General features: G+C 36.6%; 1 protein-coding gene across 5 annotated transcripts in view; it reads right to left on the reverse strand.

The window, feature by feature from the left end:
- PHTF2 (putative homeodomain transcription factor 2) overlaps positions 1 to 23,967 on the reverse strand; it is a 113,129-nt gene that overhangs the window by 72,359 nt on the left and 16,803 nt on the right. For all 5 annotated transcript variants that reach the window (XM_027123805.1, XM_027123804.1, XM_027123803.1 and 2 more), the window contains one exon: positions 9,758 to 9,837. In XM_027123805.1, the coding sequence (XP_026979606.1) occupies positions 9,758 to 9,802 (45 nt within the window). In that variant the 5' untranslated portion in view covers positions 9,803 to 9,837. The remainder of the gene's footprint in view (positions 1 to 9,757; positions 9,838 to 23,967) is intronic.

Genomic DNA, 23,967 nt, shown 5'->3' on the forward strand with positions numbered 1-23,967 from the left:
TATTATTTGGAATTTTAGGATTCCTCTGAAAATATGTATATGTAACTTGTTTGAAATTATTAAATTTCCCATTTTCTAGAAATCTCTCCCCCGATCCTTCCACTCAGGAAATCATGTAATAATAACATCAGTATCAGGAGTATTGTTTGAAAAATAATACACGTATGAAAATTATGGGAAACTTGAAAGTAAAAGTGAAAAAAGTGTTGGCATTGGGTCATATTCATTGAAAAAAACCTTTTACATCACGCAAGATGTCCATAAGAGGTATCTGTCTTTAAAATAACACCTACACTGTAGCATGAACTGACTGGGACCCTAACATGGACGGAAGGCCCCACCCCTGGTTACTAAAAGATATTAAGTGCCAGTTGAGGCAGTTAATGCTGTTAATAATAACAACAAGAAATAGCATTTGATATTATTTATCAAATGCCAGACACACTTTCCATGTACTAACTTAATAAATCCTCACAATTCTATGAAGTAGATATTATTGCTATCCCTATTTTATAGTTACAAAAATTTAGGTTGTACAAATTTTAACAGTAAGTAGCAGAATATAGCAATTCAAAACCAGATGGACTGGCTCCACAAATGAGGCCTTACCCATCAGTAATTTAATTCACATCCTTACACAAAAACCACCCTATATTCTTTTGCCTTGGCTCTGATCACTAAGAAGTACCTGCGAAGGGTGGCATTTAGCCCCTAATCATTGTCAGATACTTCTGCCTCTACTGACTCTCCATGGCTGCCTTGCCAGCTGGGAAGCTGTCAGGCCTATTAAGAAAGCAAATGAGCCCAAGCACCTATGGTCAGCTGATCTGTGACAAAGGAGGCAAGAATATACAATGGAGAAGACAGTCTCTTCAGTAAGTGGTGCTGGGAAAACTAGACAGCTACATGTAAAAGAATGAAATTAGAACACTCCCTAACACCACACACAAAAATAAACTCAAAATGGATTAAAGACCTAAATATAAGGCCAAACTCTATAAAACTCTTAGAGGAAAACATAAGCAGAACACTCTTTGACATAAATCGCAGCAAGACCTTTTTTGACCCACCTCCTAGAGTAATGAAAATAAAAACAAAAATAAACAAATGAGACCTAATTAATTTAAAAGCTTTTGCACAGCAAAGGAAACCGTAAGCAAGATGAAAAGACAACCCTCAAAATGGGAGAAAATATTAGCAAATGAAGCAAAGGACAAGGGATTAATCTCCAAAATATACAAACACCTCATGCAGCTCAGTATCAAAAAAAAACCAAACAACTCAATCAAAAACTGGGTGGAAGACACTTCTCCAAAGAAGACATACAGATGGCCAAGAGGGACATGAAAAGATGCTCAACATCACTAATTATTAGAGAAATGGAGATCAAAACAACAATGAAGTATCACCTCACACTGGTCAGAATGGCCATCGTCAAAAAGCCGACAAAACATGAATGCTGGAGAGGATTTCCTCCTACACTGTTGATGGGAATGTAAATTGATACAGCCACTATGAAAAACAGTATGGAGGCTCCTCAAAAAACTAAAAATAGAACTACCATATGACCCAGCAATCCCAGACCTGGGCATATACCTGGAGAAAACCATAATTCAAAAAGACACATGCACCCCAATGTTCATTGCAGCACTATTTACAACAGCCAGGACCGGAAGCAACCTAAATGTCCATCAACAGAGGAATGGATAAAGAAGATGTGGTACATATATACAACGGAATATTACTCGGCTATAAAAAGGAACGAAATAGTGCCATTTGCAGAGACGTGGATAGACCCAGAGACTGTCATACAGAGTGAAGTCAGAAAGAGAAAAACAAATATCGTATAATATCGCTTATATGTGGAATCTAGAAAAATCATACAGATGAACTTATTTGCAAAGCAGAAAAAGAGACACAGATGTAGAGAACAAACTTATGGATACCAAGGGGGGAAGGGGAGGAACGAATTGGGAGACTGGGATTGGCATATGTACACTACTATGTGTAAAACAGATAACTAAAGAGAACCTACTGTATAGCACAGGGAACTCTACTCAGTGCTCTGTGGTGACCTAAATGGGAAGGAAATCTAAAAAAGAGGGGATATATATATACATATAACTGATTCACTTTGATGTACAGCAGAAACTAACACTACACTGTAAAGCAACTATACGCCAATAAAAAATAAATAAATAAATAAAATATTGATTTCTCAACACACAAAAAAAGGAAATGAGAATATACAAAACTCTTCCTGAAGTACAATCTACTCAGCTCTAAAAATATCTAAAATAGGTAATATTATTAGTAACCACAGGGTAACCGTAAAGATTAAGTGTGCTAATACATATTGAGCTAACAACAGTAACAGACATATAAGAGCTCAAAATGTTAGCTATTATGTCATTTTGATGAATTACCTAATGCTTCCCTTTCCTTAATAATGTAGCATGAGACAAGGAAGGAAGGTATATGCCTTAATTGCATTCTTTTAATACTTATCATAAGATATACTCTGGTTTATTATTCTAAAACATAACCCCAACTAAATGATGCATACATATTAGGAATCAAGACTACGGTACCTTCCTTGTTTACATATTTCTAACAGTTTACTATAAATAGCATGAAAAGCTGTATCATATTTTTAAAGCAATTTAAATTAATGCCAAGAGTATTAACATATCTTGGTTACATTTGTATTTTAGAAAATACCTAACATATTATTGCTGCTCATTCAATCATGTGAAATAAAAAATGAGATCATAAAACATCTAAGTTATTCAAAATCAAACACATTAAACTGTTTAGCTTCCTTCCACTTACCTATATAAGGTAAAATTAATATGGAGAAAAAGTTAAGATAACTTGCTCCTGGGTGCTCAGTCCAGATTCCCCAGAATTAGAATCTGAGGGACCTGGACCACTATCATCATTGGGCAAGAAAAGGTTTGCTGTAATTGCAAGAATCCAGGTAGCCAAAATTGCTACTGAGAGTGACTACAGGTATGCCTACAGAAGTTATACTGTTCATCTTCACTATGCAGAATTAGGAAAAACTGTGCAGAGGAAGAAATGAACCATTTATCCAGATAGTACTTTAGACTGTGCTAAAGTACTAATCTTTGGTAAGCGCTTTGGAAAGCATCTGCAATCTTATACTGTACATACTAGTACTATATATATTCTTATACTGATGAGACAACTGAGGCTGTCGGAAAGTTCTGCACCTAGTTGCAGAAGCTGAAAGACGAATATGGGAACATAAACATTCTTCATTAAGGTTTATCTACAGATTAAATGAAGAGCTCTTTTAAACAGTCAAAAAAAATCTTTCAAATTAAACAAATGAATTTTATAAAAGTTTCTTCAGTGTGTTTTTCAAAGCAACTTTAGTACAGGAGAAAAGAGTGGCCTGAAAGTCAGCAGATCTGAGTTTTGGTTTTATCATTAATTCATGACTTTGATCAAGTTATTAGATCTACAGGCATCAGGTTTCTCAACTGTAAAGCAAAATGTTTAACAGGAACTAGATGATCTCTAAAGTCAAACCATCTTGACTACTGCATAGCATAGTTTCTTTCTTCCTTGTAAATAAAATTCAAACTCAAATTATTTATTTTAGAAATACCCAAACTGGAGAGAGGGTGAGGGTGGAAAATTTTAAGAACTTCATGACCAAAATGCAGGAGAAAAATCTTAGGTGAAAAGGTACATATTTCAGTAACTAAACTAACCAATGTATTTACGCTAGGAAAAGACTTATTTTTGGCAAGTAAGTGACATTGAAAAGGAAATGGTGGAAAACATGTGCATTGATTGAAGCAAAGAAAGTTAAGGCTTATAAATTACACTTAATCATATCTCTGCTGTACAAGTGTTAGACAAACATCAACTAAATACTTACTGTTCTAATATTGGATGGGTATTAGAAGACTGACATTTTAGGTTTCTCCTTTACAAGTAAGAATCTTTTTAGCCTCATGAGAATTTTTAGAATCCATGAAATAAAGCACTCTGATAAGTCTGGGGAACAATTCCTCTGCTAAGTGTATGAATATGAGATAACAATAATAGAAATAACTCTCATTTATTGAAGGCTTACCCTGTGTAGAGCACTTTGCTAACACTTTGCATATATCATCATCATTTTAAATATAAAAGTCAGTGTTTATATATATGAAGAAAGTGAAATTCAGAGACACAATCTGTCCAGAATTATACAGGCTTTCAAGAACAAGGATTCAAATCTCTGCTTTCCAACCCCAAAACCTATGTTCTTGTTACCATGAAGATATACTGTCTCCTACAGTGGTCACTCTCAAAGGGGTCAGGCTGTGACTAAAAGGGAGCCTGAAGGTTTTGTAAAGCCGGTAACATTCTGTTTCTCGATCTGAGTCCTATTTTATAAACAGGATACAAACAGTTCTGAACACAAGCAGTTGTTCAGTTTGTAAATATATGTGTAAATACGTAAATATATTATATATAATAAATAATAATCTGTGTGGTTTTGTGTATATATTATATACCACAATAAAACATATATTCTCTATGCATTAGTCGGGACTCTCTTTTACAAGTAAAAGTCCAATTCAAACTATCTGCAACAAGAAGGGGAAATTTAAGGACTTCCCTGGTGACACACTGGTTAAGAATCCGCCTGCCAATTCAGGGGACACGGGTTCGAGCCCTGGTCCGCAAAGATCCCACATGCCACGGAGCAACTAAGCCCGTGTGCCACAGCTCCTCAGCCTGTGCTCTAGAGCCCGCGAGCCACAACTACTGAGCCTGCGCTCTAGAGCCCGCAAGCCACAACTACTGAAGCCCCTGTGCCAAGAGAAACCACCGCAATGAGAAGCCCATGCACCACAATGAAGAGTAGCCCCTGTTCGCCACAACTAGAGAAAGCCCACACGCAGCAACGAAGACCCAATGCAGCCAAAAATAAATAAATATTTTTTTCTTTTTTTTTTAAAAAAGGGAAATTTATTGGCTAAACAACTCAAAGGTCAGGGGTGAAGCTAATGTCAGGGTGGAATGAATCCAGGGACAAGAGCACCTGCTGGCCTGTGGCTGTCTGCTTTTTCCCTATTCCTGACGACCCTCTGTGCTCTCTCATTCTCTTCTTCTAAAACTTTTTCCATGTTGTGGTAACATGCTTAGACTTTCATCCTTCTAAATGAAAGTTCCTAAATGAAAGAAGCAAAAGAGTCTTTTCCAGCAGCTCTAATTAAAAACAAAACAAAACAAAACAAAAACAAAAAACTATAGAAGGACAGTTTGGGTCATCAGATTTACCTGGACCCATCACTGTGGCCAAGGGAATGAGGTACCATTTCTGGTCTGGTCTTAGTCACATACCCACCTCTTTGGTCAGACGGAAGAAGTATGTGCAGCACATACTCCTGTTGGTCATTAAAGAAACTGCAGAGTACTGACCACCACTCCAATGTCTCATCTACTATATTCCAAGTCATAAGATGCATTACTAGTATTATTTTTAAGAGTGATACTTCATATTTATTCAACAATTCATAAACCAATTTAAAAACCTTTTTAAAAACTATATTTAAAGTTGATTCACTCCTTCATAACCCTGTGAGGCACAGAGAGGAAGCACTACCATCCTCAGATTACAAAAGAAGGAACTGAGGCTCAGAGAGATTGAGTAACACATTCAGTATTACAAGCTGATAAATGTCACAAAATCGAATACAAGTGCTCTTTCAACCATATCATACTATAAGGCACAGTAGTCTAAAATTACATTAAAGATTTAATGGTACCTATGAGAATATGGTTCAAGGAAAAAAAAAGCTTAAAAGAGAAACTGTGATAAACCCATTTGTCTGAGGCTCAGTACTTCTATTTGGTAGATCTTAATTTTACATCTACTACTATAAGCATTCAGAGGCAAAAGAGCACTATACAGGAAACCACATACCATCAGAAAGCATTTCTTGGTTATCACTTAGCATGCCTTCAGCTGCAAGGAAATAAAATTAAACTTCAAGTGACTGAAAAAATAAGGGGATTTATTATCTCATACAGTAAGAAGTCCCAAGATAAGACAATTCCAGAGTTAATTAATTCCATGGCTCAAAAAGTCCTGAAAAATTCAGGACCTTTCCATCTTTCAACTCTGCCAGACTTGGCCAGCTGTCAAGCTCCCTTCTGGGGAGCAAGTTCATTACAACAGCTTCAGGCAACAGAGCTTCACCCACTAATGTCCAGAGACAGGAAACAGACCCTCTGTCTCATTTCATTCATTTACCTATGTTAAATTAGTTAATATATGTAAAGCATCTAGAAAATGCCTGGCACATAATAAATGTTATATAACTGTTAGGGGAAACACTGACTGAAACCACCCACCCTGGCCAGGCACCACAATAACCATCTGCATGAGTTGTTTTATAACAGGAGGTCCTGGTAAGGAACACGGAACTAACAAGCCACCACCAACTGGAAGAATTTGGGAAAGGTCAATAGGAGACGCCAGTCCATATGTCCTACCAACCTCCCAGAATCTTCCTCACTGGAATCCATCTTGGCTGAGTGATGCGTGCGCCACCAGGAAGGATCCTGAGTCAGAATGATTGGCCAGAGACAACCCGGAAACTAATCCCATCACCATAAAACCTGAGACTGCAATCCACGTGGCAGAGCAGTCCTCCTGGGTTCCCTTACCCTCCTGCTCTCCACCCGGGTGCCCCTTCCTAATAAAGTCTCTTGCTTTGTCAGCACATGTGTCCCCTCAGACAATTCATTTACGAGTGTTGGACAAGAGCCCACTCTCAGGCCCTGGAAGGGGTCCCTCCTGCAAGAAAAGGATTTTTTTTTTATAAGCCTATATTTAAGAGGAACACAAATCTATATGACCAAAGAGCAGTAAAAGGAACTCTCAGGCTGATGATAAAAGGAAATACCAAGATGGCAGATGAGAGGCATGACTTGAGAACAATCCATCCAAGAATGGAGCAGGAGGTCACAGAGTTCTAGGAGGGTCATTCCCAAGAAAGGAAAAAAAAGAAATTGGTAGAATACCTGAATGTGACTGACTACAACAAAAGTTGTTCAGTTCTGTCAGAGACTTTCAAGAACTAGAAAAACAAAGCAAAACATAAAAACTGTTGCACAGACAGGAAATATTATCACAGATACTACATGATGTTGCTCTAAATACTGCACACACAAACATAAGCCTTGAATACTGATTTAACCAAAATTTTAGTCACTGGGAGAATGCAGTAGGGGGATTGGAAAGAAATCATAAAAAAGCTAAATCCTTATCATACAGTCAAAAATCAACAAAAAACATCTATAATGTGGGCCCCTTGCCCATTACTTTCTGGAGACAACTGAGTAGATTCTAAATAACAGTTACCACTCAGATTGCTAAACTGTATAACTATTTAGTGACAATTAATTGCTTTGTGGCAGAGGTAATAATCTTAAATTTGAAGGCTGCCTCAGAGACCCAGACTTTCCATAGTTCTTTCTCCCTCTTGTTCCCTCATGGCGTTTTAGCATGGAACTAGCAGGGAAAACAGAGAGGAAGTTATGGTATAAATATGGGTATCTGGTCACTGATTTTGGTTGTATGACTTAATTTCTTTTGCACCTTTATAACTTGGGCAAAGTAGGTATGTATAAAAAAAAAGTAAATACCATAAAAAAAACTAAACAGTGTTATTCAACAGGGCATTATTCCATTTTTAGCAGGGCAGTTCTTTTTGGTGCCCTAAGATAGCTCTATGAGGCTATCTTAGAGCACAGGTATGCAAACTAAGGCCTGTGGACCAAATCTAACGTATTGCTGGTTTCTGTAAATTAAGTTTTATTGAAACACAGTCATGCCATTCATTTCATTCATTTACACGTTGTCTATGGCTGCTTTTGTCCTGTAACAGCAGAGTTGAGTAGTTTCCACAGAGACCTATGGCCCTCAAAGCCTAAAACACTTACCACCTGATCCTTTACAGAAAAAGTTTGCCAACTCTAATTTAGAATATTGCATGATATTTTGTATCCGATTCCTACCCACAAATGTCAGTATTCCCCGAAAAGTAATTATGAAAACCCCAACTTCACACCCTATATTTGCAACCCACCCTCCCCTGCTCCCTACCAGGATGATGAGTAGCAGAACTTTGAAACACCAACTGCCTCCAGGGAGCAGAACTCAGAGGTTGGATAAGGACAGGAAAGGGTACCAATAGGGGCTGTTATTTTTGTTTTCAAAAAGTCTTGAAATACCAAATCTTTCAAAGTATTCACACGTATTCTTCAAGAAAATTAAATTTAAAATCAAAAGAAAACAATAAAGCAAAGCAAATCTGGTTAATGGTTCTGGTGACTCTCTAACATAATATGTGATTATATTTGCTAGATATAATTTGTTTTATCTGTTAGGGTTGCTCAGGAGAATTTTTTGGTTGCACATATCCAAAGCTGCTAGATAGACGACCCTCAGATAAGAAGGCTGTTACTGTGCTAAAACTGAATGTGAGTATAATATTTGAAACTCTCCGATCTCAAGAAAGGTCAATTAATCTAACACATCCTACAAATGATCTTCAGTGAAGTTTGAAATTTTTAAACCTAAAAAGTCCGATAGATAAAATGTTTAATAAATATTACTAAATATTACTAACTTACTACTAATTTTTACTAATAAGTAGAAATTAAGAGAAAAGCTTTCAAAGATCTATGTAGGAAAAAAAATAGTTTTCTTTAATTCAGCTTTAAGTTGACTGGAAATTTAAAAGTAAAGATGACACTAATATAAAAACATAAAAGATTGAATTAATAGTATGATCAACATCAATACTTCCAATTCATTACTTTACGAGAAAAATGTGATATGGTATATCTGTGGTATGTTCTACCCAGAAAAGAAATGACACATCCAAAGACAGACTATATTCTTAGGTATGTCTAACCTTTAAAGTGTGCTAATTTACCATTTATTTACAATTTAACTAAATTTTAAAATTGTCTGATTTTCCCATACATAGGAAAACCTTTAAATATATAATTATCTTTGTTAATAGGAACCTAATGAATAAGGCATCAAAAACGCTTTAAAATGTGAAAACAAACATAATTCACTATATAAGCTAAAAAATCTAAGATACCACATAAAACAACAATACATTTTAAAGAGTGTAAACAACACTCTTCAGGAATAAACAGCTTACTGTATCTTCAAAAAAGGCATCAGAATTTGTACTTTATAAAGAAAACATTACACTGGTAAAGCTTATTTTGAAACGTAGGATGACACAGCTAGTTAAGTAGTTATGACGACTATTCCTACAACATCAAAATAAACATTTAATATTTCAGTTTGGAAAATACAGTCTCCAAAGGTTTATTCTACTGAAAAGATTCAGCTGTTGAATTATGACTTACAAGAAATAGACTTAAACTATAGTTTCCCTTGTTATAAAATTATAACTGCTCTGTTAACCTAGCTTTCTTCAAAAGAAATGCAAGAAAAAATTTAATGCTTTCATAAAATGCTAACTGTATTCATAATCCTGGAAATTTGGTTTATATTTTAACTGAAAATAATTAATCTAGCTACTTTGATAATGTGGAGTAAAAAGTAGAGAAAAATATTTCTAAGCACCACCTTTCTTATTTTCAGTAATACTTGACATAAAACCATCGTATTAAAAAAAAGCATGCGTTTTTAGAACAAAAACATTTAAAAGGTTAAAAGCTTTGACTATCAACTTACCTTCTTTTGATACCACACTATAGCATCTGTGACTTTGGACGCCATTTATTCCACTGAGATCACACATTCGTCATTTTAGGCTGTGCAAGAGAGAAAAACATACAAAGGACTTGACTTCCACCTTCTAAAAGGAGACTGAACAACATGTATACATAGCACTCTGGTTACTTGCACAGCAGGGGTGTATGACTATACTTATATTACACCCTTCCTCATTACTATTTTAGCAACAGGTTCCCTTAAGTGAACAAAAATCAGTTGCCATAAGAAAAGGATCTTTCTACATGAATATAACACTTAAATTTTCTTACAAAATAGTTGAATTGTTTTTTAAAAAATAAGTCTTTTAAATAAATTTCAGAATTTTCCAGGTTATACTGGAAATTTTTCATTTATAATCAATCCATTCACTCAGTAACAGATCAGTTTTGCTTCAGCTTCTATCTAGGAACTAGCATCAATTACGGTTGCTAAAGGATGGCTTGATAGAGATTCCAAAATTTATAATCATATTTAATTTTCCCTGATGCTCAGTAAACACAAAGTTGAACTAAAATCAAATAGCTAGAGAAACCTAATTAATTTACGTTAAATACTAAGCTAATATTAGAGTTAATTACACAGGAATAGCTACTATTAAGGACTTCTCAGATATCACAGTTTGCTAACCTTCAGAAATTTACCACAGACTACTTCATAAGCATCTTTCTGGATACTAAACTTAATGGTTACTTACTCCTAGAGAAAATTAATTTCAGACTGATTCCAGTTACCTCTGGAATACTTTTCTAGTCTTAATTCTACACCAGCATGGAGGTATCTCTGGCAGGTGTTAAGGATGAGCTTAAACAGGTTCAAACGCACAATTCATTGCAGAACTCATTAAAAATTAGGATCATCCAAGGCCAAACAGGATCTCAAGAAAATTCTGAAAGTAGAGCACCCTGCTCAGCCAATCCTAGCACATGCAGATCTGCAACCGGCGAGATGCTAACACTACAGAGTTTGCCCAGAGTAAACAAAATACCAGAGGTTTTATACTCCATTCTTGGGAGCATATAAGGATTCAAATATAATGACAATTATCACCAGCAAGTTCAAATATTCAGATCAACTTCTAAAATTTAAGGCAGAATTTACTTACTGCCTGTATTTTTTTAACTTTTATTGAAATATAGTTGATTTACAACGTTGTGACTGCATATATTTTTGACAGTGTTAGAGACCAGATTATTTATTACCTTTCCTAAGATACTGATTGCATCTTTAACTGATCAAATTCAAGTAAGCCATGTTTTGAAAACCTCATAAATTCCCTGGCATCATGGAAAGAGAAGGAGCATAGAGTCAAAAGATGAGAATTCAAATGGTTCCACTAACTAATATGCAATATTGAAGAAGTCACTTCACCTCTATGATCTAGTTTCTTTCACTTATAAAACAGGAGTAACTGTACCTATATATCCCTTATAGAGTTTTTGTGACTAATAAATAAGACAATATACATAAAATGCTTACCAAAGTCTAGTAAATATAGATGGTCAATTATAATTATTTTATTAATTTTATATTTTAAAATTCCCCAATTCAGGAACTGGGAAATATTTATATTTCCTTTTTTAAACATGGCAAACAGGTTAGAGAAGAAAAACATGCAATCAGTTTCTGTTGACAGTTAAAATAAAAATAGCTACCTGATTATCCTAAGACTGCAATGTCAATTCTCCACTCCATACACATGGATTATTTAGAGATTTCAAAGTTCACCTCCTCTGAAGTTTCTCAGTCAGATGTGGCTACCTTTATTTCTCTTACCAGGGTTCTGGGGGGAAGCTTGTTCTTACTGACTTAAAATCTTCCATTTTTTGTTCTTCTGTCCTGGAGGCCTTTGGGATTAATTCATTAACTTAAATCACATTTTGTCCTAAAGGTTTTACCTTGATTCGGTCAGCAGACTATTCATTACAACATTACACCTTCATTATAATTGTCTGTGAAGACTATAGTTTATGTTTTCCAAACTGGTTATAACTCTCCTCCCTCTCCTGTCCCTACCTTACCAAATGCAAGCTACAAAAAGTATGAAAATATCCATTTTTCACTTTACTGTCCTTTAATCTCACCGAATCTTTACTGACAAAAATTCCAGCTTGGGGCTTCCTTGGTGGCGCAGTGGTTGAGAGTCCGCCTGCCGATGCAGGGGACACGGGTTCGTGCCCCGGTCCGGGAAGATCCCACATGCCGCCGAGCGGCTGGGCCCGTGAGCCATGGCCCTTGAGCCTGCGCGTCCGGAGCCTGTGCTCCGCAACGGGAGAGGCCACAACAGTGAGAGGCCCACGTACCGACAAAAAAAAAAAAAAAAAAAAAAAAAAAAAAAAATTCCAGCTTATCTACCAAAATAAAGATCCTCTTTCTAATCCCCAGTAGTGTAAATAATATGCATTTCATATAGAAAATGTGAAAGGATTTTTTATTCACCCAATCTATTAAATATATAAGATATTTAATATATTTGGGGAATATTTAAATGGTCATACAAATAGTATTTTTTTTTTTTTTTTTAAGAAAAAGCTTCAGTGGAAGTGAGGAAAACAGTACCTGGTTCAAATAAAATAATCTCAAAGTTTTTTTTATATACTTTGGTTTACACCAAGCTACACTAAGAAATAAATTTCGAAAATCAACTCTAACAGTACACTAGGTACATAAAATGTTCTAAATATTTTAATTATATTCATTTGGATTTACGGACATAAAATTTCAATCAATTTTGTTTAAAAAAAAGAAACACAACCTTTCTTCAGGTAATGATAAGTTCTGCTGTACAAACTCATTTAACAGTTTTTCCACTGTGTCAACAACCTTTCAGTGACACGGAGTGGCTCATATCTATTTTTAAAACAGGTCTTACAGCATGCTAAGACAGATTCCTGAATCAGACATCTGACAAAGCACAGACACATGAGTACAAACAACAAGAAATAATAAATCAACAAATGATTTCATGAATAATAAAGATTATTTCTAAAGCTTTTCCAACTTCTTTAATTCTAACGGTCCAGGAATACAGGTTTATAGTCTCTTTTATCATGATAGTTCATGATAAATACTTTTTATGCTAAATTGACACTAAAATTAATTTACAGAAAAAAGTAGAATATTAAGCTTATTGGGTACCTTAAACAGAGGATCTTAATCTTTTTTGATCAAATAATTTGATAGATGATATTAAGATATAAAAATAATCCAATTGTGAAAACACAGAGCTAACCATAGGCATAACATTTAAATATTGCCATAGACAGTTACTCTGAGCTAATTCTCTCGATGCTGCTTTAGTCATCATACTTGTCAAAACATCTGAAATTACTCTTTGCTATGTCAAGGTCTACACAAAATGCATTTATAATGCCAAAGACTAGGATAGAGGGAAAAGATGACTATGAAGAGACAGTATGTTAAGTCTGCTTTAATAGAATCTCACTATCAGGGGCTTGCCTGGTGGCGCAGTGGTTAAGAATCCACCTGCCAATGAAGGGGACACAGGTTCGAGCCCTGGTCCAGGAAGATCCTACATGCTGTGGAGCACCTAAGCCCATGCACCACAACTACGGAGCCTGTGCTCTAGAGCCCGCGAGCCACAACTACTGAAGCCCACGCCTAGAGCCTGTGCTCTGCAACAAGAGAAGCCACCGCAATGAGAAGTCCGCTCACCACAACGAAGAGTAGCCCCCGGTCACCACAACTAGAGAAAGCCCGCGCACAGCAACGAACACCCAAAGCAGCCAAAAATAAATAAAATAAAATTCTAAAAAAAAAAAGAAAAAAAAAGAATCTCACTATCAAATACCCACAAGTATTCTTTGCACAGATATAGCCAAAGAAAAATTAAGTTCTTAACCATTCCCTATGTTAGAAAAAAAAAAATCAGTCTATGGAATACTACATAATGTTACAATGTACTTCTCTCATAATTCTAAAACAAATTTCTCTGTTCCAGCATGACTCTCACTACTCTCAGAAAATAATTTATGCACATCTCTGAAACTTCACTTGTGCTGTAATTCTCATTCCTTTTCTCCACTCATCTATCCTTCTAGAGCAGTTCAAATCCTACTTCCTCTAAGATGAAGCTAGCTTTCTGTAAGTGTTCATTTGGAACACTTGAAGCTGGATGTCTCTTCCAGCACTGATTTGTACTAATAAATCTGGTATTTAAATAAAAATGCAAAGCAATATAGCCACACATGTCATTCAATCATATGTAAACACTCTTAAGGAAAAAAAGAGGCATCCTTCTTCCTTTGTGTCTCACTAAGTACCCAACACATTATAATATGCAGAAAAGGAAGGAGAGCAGAGAAAAAGCAATGACTAAGCATCAGGAGAACTGGGTTCTAGATTCAAGTTCTGACACTAAGAGCTAGGGCTTTTGAATTAGTTACTGAGTTCTCTGGGCCTTAGTTTCCACCAGTGCCATCTAGTCAAATATTCCACAACTCAATAAAGGTTAAATAAAAATTCGAATAATGTACAGGAGTTCCTGTGAATTCCTTTACTAACACACCCAAAAATATTAACATTAGTTAAATCAGTCATACATATTTGGAATCTCATTATTATGCTATTCAGCAACCTTGTGTCACTCCCCACTGCACTTAGAATTGTATTTAGACCCTCTAAAGTCTCACACTAACCCCTACTTACCCAACATTATTGCTCACCGTCTTCTCATACATCTGTTTCAATCATACCACACTTCCTACACTTTTCTACCTCTGTGTCAAAATTAACAGTTCTTCTCTTTCCAAAACAAGGAAGATTTTAAGACGGCCTCCTAAATTCTACTTTCTCTATAAGTTTCTCCCAAATTCCTCCATTAAATACTTCTCATCCTGTTCTGTATTCCCATTACACTTAATATGTTGTTTTGTACAGACTTCTGTATACTTGTCTGTATATGTGCCCCTACCACTATCCATAAGTTCTTTGAGAGCAGTCCAATCAATGTCTTTACTACCTCAGAACTCTCCGATAGCTTTCTGTATATATTAAGCACAAATGTTTACAAACCAAATTAAACAGCTGCCAACCAAAGTATTGGTACCATCACAGATGAATGAATTTAATTTTTCTATCAACTGAAAAAAAAAAAGAAAAAAGCACAACAATGAGAGTGGTCAGTTAAGTTTTATTTGGGGCAAAATGAGGACTACAGCCTGGAAGACTAGCCTTTCACAAAGCTCTGAGGAACTGCTCCGAAGAGGTAGGGGGCGAGGTCGGTATATATGTGATTTTAGTAAAGGTGGGGATACATGCAATTAATCACACATTTTGGCAGAAGGGTGCTACTAGTCACAAGAAGACCGCTGCTAGTCACGAGGAGCAGATGTCTCCCTGAATGATTTTAGTGCTTTTCCAGATATGAAAGTGTACAAGAAACTGGGCTCATAAAATCTTCTGAAAATATCTAACTATATGAAGGCCTGTACTGCCAGTTTTTCCGAGAGCACAGAGTGCCTCATTCCTGATCTCCACAAACTCCACCCTGAACTCCTTTCAGGGTGTGTTGAAGGTCAGCGACCACAGTGGCTAACAACTTCATTCTTGTAGTGCCAGATGGAGAGTGACAATTTTTAGGTGGCAGGCCAGAAATTAAAAATTCTATCCGTCAAACTCCTGCACTACCTCGACATGCATATAAACATAGAAACATACTCTTCCCTAATACTAAAAGGTACAAAGACATTGTGAAGTTTAATTAATATGGCTCGTTTATTTGCTGATATGTCACTCAATCAACCAATATATAAGGATTTGCAGACCTATAAAGTACAATGAACAGGAGTAAAAGTCAAACCTGCCAAGTCTAGTCTACCTCTATTCCTAAATGCTAAAGTTATATATAACTCAGTTGCCTCCTCCAAGGCTAAAATAAGCAATTTTTAGACTTCAGAAACTAGGAACAAAGCTATTCTGTCCTTAAAAAGGTAATAAACATACCTTTCATACTGATATTGAAAGGCATTTTTTCATACTGATATTGAAGTTAAAAAAAAAAGTGAAATTCTGGTAGGAGGAGCCTGGTGTGGACAGAAGGAAACCTTCTACTAGTTTCAGGGTTTCTATTTTCTAATCATATGACCTATAAATTGTTACAATTTCTTGAAAACTTACAAAATTCTTCATCTGGAACAGGATTTTATTTCATGGAAATGTTGTGAAGAATAAATACCACAAACTATATGTTTAAAGTCATTTCCAATCTTAGGATAGAAAAATCAAATGCAAAATGAGATCTAAGAGGTACACACTTTCTATTATACCAGTTCATAAAAGGAATATTTGTAATTCTTATTTTCCTTCATGGAACCAACACATAGTCTGTGTATTTAAGGGCTAGAGGATAACACCTAACCTAAGAAGAAAAATTACAGTAACTTCTGTGTAAAAAGTAACTTCTGTGTAAATCTGTATTTATAAAAACATGTTGTACTACTGTGAAATCTAAGAGAATAACTAGAGTTATAATCTTAATACCCACAAAACCCTCTGTAGAACTTCCTGATGTGTACAGCCAACCCACCCTGTATGTCCTTTAAAAGCAGCTCTTTGAATTTTAAGTTTCTTAACTTTAGCACGTACCCACAAAATCTCTACCAGTAGCATTCCTTTGGGCTTTTTTTTTTTTTTAAATACTTAAAAGGTCCTTCAAATACTTAATTGATACTGTATTATGTAAGTGATTCTTGTTTTGACTGTTGTGCCATTTGGAAAAATCAATAACAAAATACAATCTAAATGGTTTAACTTCCTCATTTACTCACAAGAAATTTTTTACATCAACCGTTCAGTCATCATTCAAATATGGATATGTTATTAGAGGCCTCTAGTAAAAACATTAACTAAATTAGTGTTACAGGTAACAAATGATAATGCATGAAATGATAGTTAAATGGTTTAAAGATTTAATAGATCATCAAAATGAATTTATTTAGATTAAAAATTGCTACCTATACCTCATTAAAAATACCATGAACAAAATTTGAAAAATACTAGAGATGTTTCAGCCAGTATCTGATAAATACATTAATAAATATTAATATAAATATTAATTAAAATTAATATATTAATAAAAATATTTATTTACTGAACACTTACTAATATTGCATTGTTGTAGGCACTAAGGTCACAGCAGTGAACAAGAAACAAGGTTCCTGCCGTGACGAAACTTACAATGCAGAAAAAGAAGATAGAAAATGAACAGCAAACAATATAATTTTGTGTTGAGGTGGTGCTATCAAGGAAATAAACAGGGAGATATAGTTGGGATGGAGCGGGGTACCTTTGGAAAAGATAGCCAAAGAAGTCCCCTCTGAGATGACACGTGAATTGAGATCTGAAGGATGAGGACAACCAGCTATGCTAAGAATTGAGGGAGGACATTCTGAGCAGAGGGAACAGTAAACACCAAGACCTTGAGGTGAGAATGAGCTCAGAATTTTTAAGGAACAGAAAGGAAGCTTATTTATGGGTAAAATCAACAAGATCTAGAAATGGACTAGGATGGGGCAGGTTGGGGGAGGGATTAGGGAGAAGAATCTAGGTTTTGGGTTTGAACCATTTTTCTGAGATGGATGCATATTTTTTTTAAAAAAGGTTTATGAACAACATTGTAAAGTACTCCAATAAAAATTAATTTTAAAAATGGTTTATGAAATACAAAAAAAGTTTTAGACCTGTTAAGGTGACAATACCTATTTGACATAAAAATAAAGATGTCAAACAAGTAGTTACATACTTGAGTCTGAGCTCAAGATAAAGATGGAGATATGAGTATAGAAGCCATGAACACATAGTCAATATTTAAAATCAGAGGTGGGTTACACAGGTATATGCATTTGTCAAAACTAAAGTATACTTAAGACCTGTGCTCAGAGATGACTTCAATAAAATCACATGACATATTAACTAAGAAGAGTATAATTAGAGAAGAAAAGTGTTCAGCCTCAAGTCGACTACTATTCAGAGAAGTGAAACAAGAGAGGCCAAGAACAGAAAATGAGTAGAAAGAAAGCAGGTGAGTGCGATGTCACAGAATCCAAGAGAGGAAGGTCTTTTACAAAGGAGTAGGCTGCTAACAGATCATTGGATTAAACAAAACAGAGGTTAGAATGAACTTGGGAAGAGCAATTTAAATGAAGTGGAGAAGACAGAAGTCAAGGTGACATGAGAAGAAGAAACGGCTGATAAAGAAGAGGACACTGTATGGGCTTCCCTGGTGGCGCAGTGGTTGAGAGTCCGCCTGCTGATGCAGGGGACACGGGTTCGTGCCCCAGTCCGGGAAGATCCCACATGCCACGGAGCGGCTGGGCCCGTGGGCCATGGCCGCTGGGCCTGCACGTCCGGAGCCTGTGCTCCGCAACGGGAGAGGCCACAACTGTGAGAGGCCCGCGTACCGCAAAAAAAAAAAAAAAGAAGAGGACACCTGTAAAAAAAAAATCACCAAAGATCGCTAATTGACTCCCATTATTCCATCCTCCTTTTCCTTTTGCAAACGTTTTGCTGGACACATTTTTGCCCAAAATAAAGACCTTTCCTAAGCCATGTCTGGTTGTAACTATGTTCTGGTCCAGATACAGCGGTATTAGGTGGAACTTCCAAGTTAGGCCCCTTAAAAGAATCTCACTCAGTTGGAGAAAGTCCTTGGTTCTTTCCCCCCTTTCTATTTCCTGCTCATTGGAATGCTGTTTTAATGGCCAAAGCTTCAGCAGCCACCATGGACAGTGATATTGAGACCAGAAGCCAGGTGTATTCATAGATAGGAAGGAACCTAGGTTGCCGGATGAAGCCACCTTACCAGTTCTGACTGTCTACCTCCATATTTCTTGTATCCAAGATTATAAATCCTTATAGTTTTAACCATTGTTATCAGCAGCCAAACCAAATCTGATACTGCTGAGTATAATACTTTTGATATATACTTTTTTTGCCATCAAAACTTTGTAAATATTGTTCAAATGTCTTTTGGAATTGTACGTAACTGAGAAGTTTGCAGTCAGCTAGATCCCCCCCCCACACCACATATAGGTCAGGTTTTCTTTTTCGCCAGGATGCCAAAATAATTCTCTGCTTATTTCTAAAGTTACTAACTACTAGGGTGTAGTCATTTTTCAACATTTCACAATTTTTCTTCCTGGTGTTCAGAGCCTTTCAACCTGCAAATGTTAATTTTTGCATGATATTTCTGAAATCTTTTTCTGTTCCATTTGGTGGAGTCTCTATTCCATGGATACAAGTTATGCTTAGGTAGGACAGTCTTATTGTCTTTTCATGGTCATTTGTTTCACTTATTTTTTTCCTGGAGTGTATTTGTAGAGTTACCATGCCATCTTCTAAAAAAATCTTGATCGTGTTTAACATGGGGAGTGCTACACTGAGCTCCTACTTATTTTGATATCTAATGGATTCTCCTTGACAACTTCAACATCCTTTTTACCTTAGCTGGGAACATTTTTATTTCTATGCACACATGTGCATGCACACACCACACACAAACTTCAATTTGAGATCTGGATACTGCTTTTAATCTATTTTTCTATAACCCATCAATGCAGGAAATGGACAAAGAAAGCTTAGTTTGGACTTTGCGTACAGCCACTGCTGAAATGTCATTAAGTGTCCTATACCAGGATCCATCCCCCCAGTCAGAGGGCTATCCTACCTTCATGGGCTTTGGTTCTTGCCCTTAACAAGAGTGCCTTTCAAAATGTCAATGCTCCCTGAAGTGTGAGACTCAGCATTAGTATGCGGGTCTTCTCAAGGATTTTTCGTTGACTTTATGCTTCCTACTCATCTCTTAGATCTGCTTCGCTGGACAGTGTTAGTGAGGATACCTCCTGTTTTGCAGGCCTCATCTTTCCTTAGTCTGGCTTCTGGGATATGGGGCTGGAATTATAAACCTTGACAGATACACCCAGTATCTTCTCATTCTTTCCTGGCCTCCACTTTTTGAAGTATTTGGCATAAGGTTGTACATACCCCTTTCTCGTGTGCTTCTATTCCTTTTTTTTTGTGGTACGCGGGGCTCTCACTGTTGTGGCCTCTCCCGTTGCAGAGCACAGGCTCCGGACTTGCACGCTCAGCGGCCGCGGCTCACGGGCCCAGCCACTCCGCGGCGTGTGGGATCCTCCTGGACTAGGGCACGAACCCGCGTCCCCTGCATCGGCAGGCAGACTCTCAACCACTGCGCCACCAGGGAAGCCCTTCTATTCCACTTTTTTGCCCTCTCCTTCCCCCACCCACTTTTTCCTATTTTCATTTGGTTTTTAGTGAAGGGAAAATTCTGTGATTCTACTTCATTTTTACTAATACCTAAATTTATTTTTTAACATTTATTTTTTAAGTGCTAATGACAATCTTTTGAGTTCCTGACTCAACTGAAAAGCAAAATTTAAATATTCTAAAATAGGATTCTAAACTAACAACAGCTGCAACTTTACTTCTGTTATTTCTAACAGAGGGAAGTAAAGGGAAGACACCCAGTTTCAATTCTTTTTATAAATTCAAGACACTAAACAGAAAATACAGAAGCAAGCTTAAGCTCTTCTGTGAAGCTGTTACAACTACCTCCAGGGAAAACAAATCTAAAATGCATTTTTCCTCCTCAAATCTACTATTCTTTTATTATCTACTCAATTTGGTACTTAAGCAAGGAACCCTAGAATCTTTGTCTCCTTTCCTTTCCCAACACCACAAATTCTCTACCTGGCACACAGGAACCATTCAATAAATATGAAGGAATAAATCAATGCATCTACCTGTCACACCGCCAAAACATCTCTCATATAACCCCTCCCTGGCCCCACTACCACAGACCTGGTGCAAGCCCATATTATCTACTACCAGGACTACTCTGACAGTCTCTTATTATTTCTTCACTTTCACCATTTATCTTTCTAAAATACTGACCTCAACATGTTTCTCTCCTTCTTAAAAAATCTCTAATGATTTCCTACTATGTAAGAAAAGAGTTTAATCAGCATAGTAAACAAAAGACCTTCTTTTACAACCTTATCATAGATTCACTGCTTTTATAATCAGTAGCATCCATCATCTCTACCTTCTTCCACACACAACCTACCCACTCCAATCTGCCATCCATATACATATCCTACAGTCAGGCCATGTGGGTTACCAAATATATTTTCATGCTTGCCTTCTAGACCTGGTGATAATTCCTCTGTCTAAAATGACTTTCTCCTTGTTCTGACCTATTTGACAAGTTACTTTGGATTCTTCCAGGCCCAGATCATCACAGGAAATTAAATTGTAAGAACATATAAGGAATGGTGTGCAAGTGACTTAATTATTTAAAGAGTAATTTAAGATTTAAATATTTCAAACCACCAGGAAAAAAATGGTAGACTAAACACAGGGGTCTAACAACTTCACTCCCTTACAATAAGTAACTGAAACTACAGCAAAAGCATACACATATAAGAAATGAGCTTGGAATTAGTTCTAAGAAGGTGGATGGAGGGTTAATGATGAAATAGAAATAAGAACCAAATTGTGTTCCCTGGGTTTTCTTCCCCCATAGTTATAGTAGCCAATTTAAAATTAGGACATATGGCTTTAAATATACCAGATAACTTCTTATGGGACAAGTGAACTATTCTTGAAAACTGAGTCATTTTTAAAATAATGAACATATTAAATCTCACTATTTCATGTAATACCATTATTAATATGTCCAGATCATCAATTCAAGGCTAATAAAAATGAAGTTTGGGGGTTGGGCTTCATATTACTACTAACTACCAAGCCAACTGGCCCAAGCTGCCTGGAAACTCAGGAATGCAACACAATTTAATAGCCACTACACTGATAACATTCTTTTAACCTGAGGGAATTTTCTATAAATCAGGAAACAAACACTTCAATTTCTAGCCCATTCAAATCCATACCACAGAGGAAAGTACTTTCTAAACGTACTACAACTACTATTTAACCAGAATCATGAGCTCAACTGTGTATAGCTTATTCTTTTCACTGTTGCCTAATCTCTTCAACTATACAGTACTCTGCAATTTTATATAAAGGACTTGAGCACCAGAGGATTTTGGTATCCCCAGTGGGGGGTCCCGGAACCAATCCCTGCAGGTACCGAGGGATGACTGTATTAAGACACAAGGTATGTGCTCAGCAAATGCAACTATTCCATTTCTCTTCTCCCCTTCACAGCAAAATTTTGCTGTCTCCTCCAATTTCTCCACTTCCTCTCTTCAATCCAATCATGCCTTTACTCCCCGCACTCTACTGAAAGTTCTCTTTAAGGACACGAATAAATTCAGGTTGCTAAATCCAATGGTCAGGTCTCAGTTGCTCATACGACGCAGCTGACTATGCTTCCTCCTCTTGGAACACTATTCACTTAGCTTCTAGGAAACCACTCTCTTGGGTTTGCTCCTAACTTTCTGGCTACTCCTCAGTTTCTTTGCTGGCTCCCATCTTCTCCCTGAGCTCAGTCCCTGATATCTTCTCTGTCTTCACTCAGTCCCTTGGTGATTGCTTCAAAATATCTTAGTTTAAATACCATGTGTAGGTAATGACCACTACATATGTAGATTACATCTCTAGTCTAACCTGTCCCCTAAATCCACTACATTAGAAAAAGTCAAACAAGTTTTCTTTGGACTTCCCACAGCCTACTATGTTGCTGTGCATTATAAATATACAAGAGGAAACTATGTATACAGTATTTCTTACATATATTTAGACTAGAACCCTTTCCTCATGATGCATCTCATGAGACATACAATTAACTAAGCCACTAAATACAGCATGCTGAGACATCTTTCAAGTAGTTCCAACTTCTCACAGCACAAATTAACTATACGAAAATGGGCAAACTTTTCTTCTGATTGAAGAGAGGTAATAACTGAGTTTGAGGCTTTTTTCAAGGCAGTTCACTCCATTAGAAGAGAGCTTGCCTCAAAAATTTCCTTATTCAGAGATAAATTGGTGTCTCTCTTTAAATTCCATTCACCTGTATTAGTTATATACTCTAAATGGGCACAGAATAAATTTCCATCTTCTGCCTTCACATAAAATAATATAGTAAGTAGATGCTGTTGTAATCTCTTCTTTTTCCAGATTAAATATTCCTAGCTCCTTCAACTGTTCTTCACATAACATGCCTTTCAAACCTCTCACTATCCAGGTCATCTTCCTTATCAGATAAGATCTAAATTCCTGGAATCTAGTTGGCCAACAAAACAACCTATTTGAAGAATGCAAAACACTGTCGACTTATAACTTCTACTAATAGGGACATGATCACCTGGTCATGCAGCCTAAGGATATATTCACTTTTTAAATTTTTAGCAGCCATGATACTGGTTAACTCAATAATCCTTTCTAAAAAATATAGGTGTATTACACACATCCACATACATAGATGCTCACACATATACAATGCACTTAGCTATATCGACTAAGAGGGCCTAGACACAATGATTCCTCAGTAGCAATAAGCACATCTAACAACCAAATCTCTAAATACTAATCTACAGTAAAGAATCAAGGCCCCTTAGAGAAATGTCTGATTCCAGGGCTGGCATAGAGACAGTGCAAGGTGATCCTGGAACAACTTGTTGGGTCAGAAATTAAAGTGCTCAAAGAATAATAGGGACAGTGTCAGAAGAATAAAATAAGAATCAGGGCTTCCCTGGTGGTGCAGTGGTTAAGAATCCGCCTGCCAATGCAGGGGACATGGGTACTTTCCTGGTCCGGGAAGATCCCACATGCCACAGAGCAACTAAGCCCGTGCGCTACAACTACTGAGCCTGTGCTCTAGAGCCCGCGAGCCACAACTACTGAGCCTGTGTCCTGCAACTACTGAAGTCCGCGCACCTAGAGCTCATGCTCCGCGACAAAAGAAGCCACTGCAATGAGAAGCCTGCGCACTGCAACGAAGAGTAGCCCCTGCTCACTGCAACTAGAGAAAGCCCGCACACAGCAATGAAGACCCAATGCAGCCAAAAATAAAATAAATAAAATAAATTAAAAAAAAAAAAGAATTAAAAAAAATCAATGAGCCTATACTGATACAAATGAATGAATGAATGAATGAATAAATAAATAACAGAAGGAAGCTTTCTTTGGAGCAGGAAGCCTTCTTTGTACCAGGAAGCCAGCTAATAAAC

The sequence above is a fragment of the Aethalodelphis obliquidens genome, unplaced genomic scaffold, assembly GCF_003676395.1.
Source record: "Aethalodelphis obliquidens isolate GAN/ISIS:26980383/991018 unplaced genomic scaffold, ASM367639v1 scaffold27, whole genome shotgun sequence".
Lineage (NCBI taxonomy): Eukaryota > Metazoa > Chordata > Mammalia > Artiodactyla > Delphinidae > Aethalodelphis > Aethalodelphis obliquidens.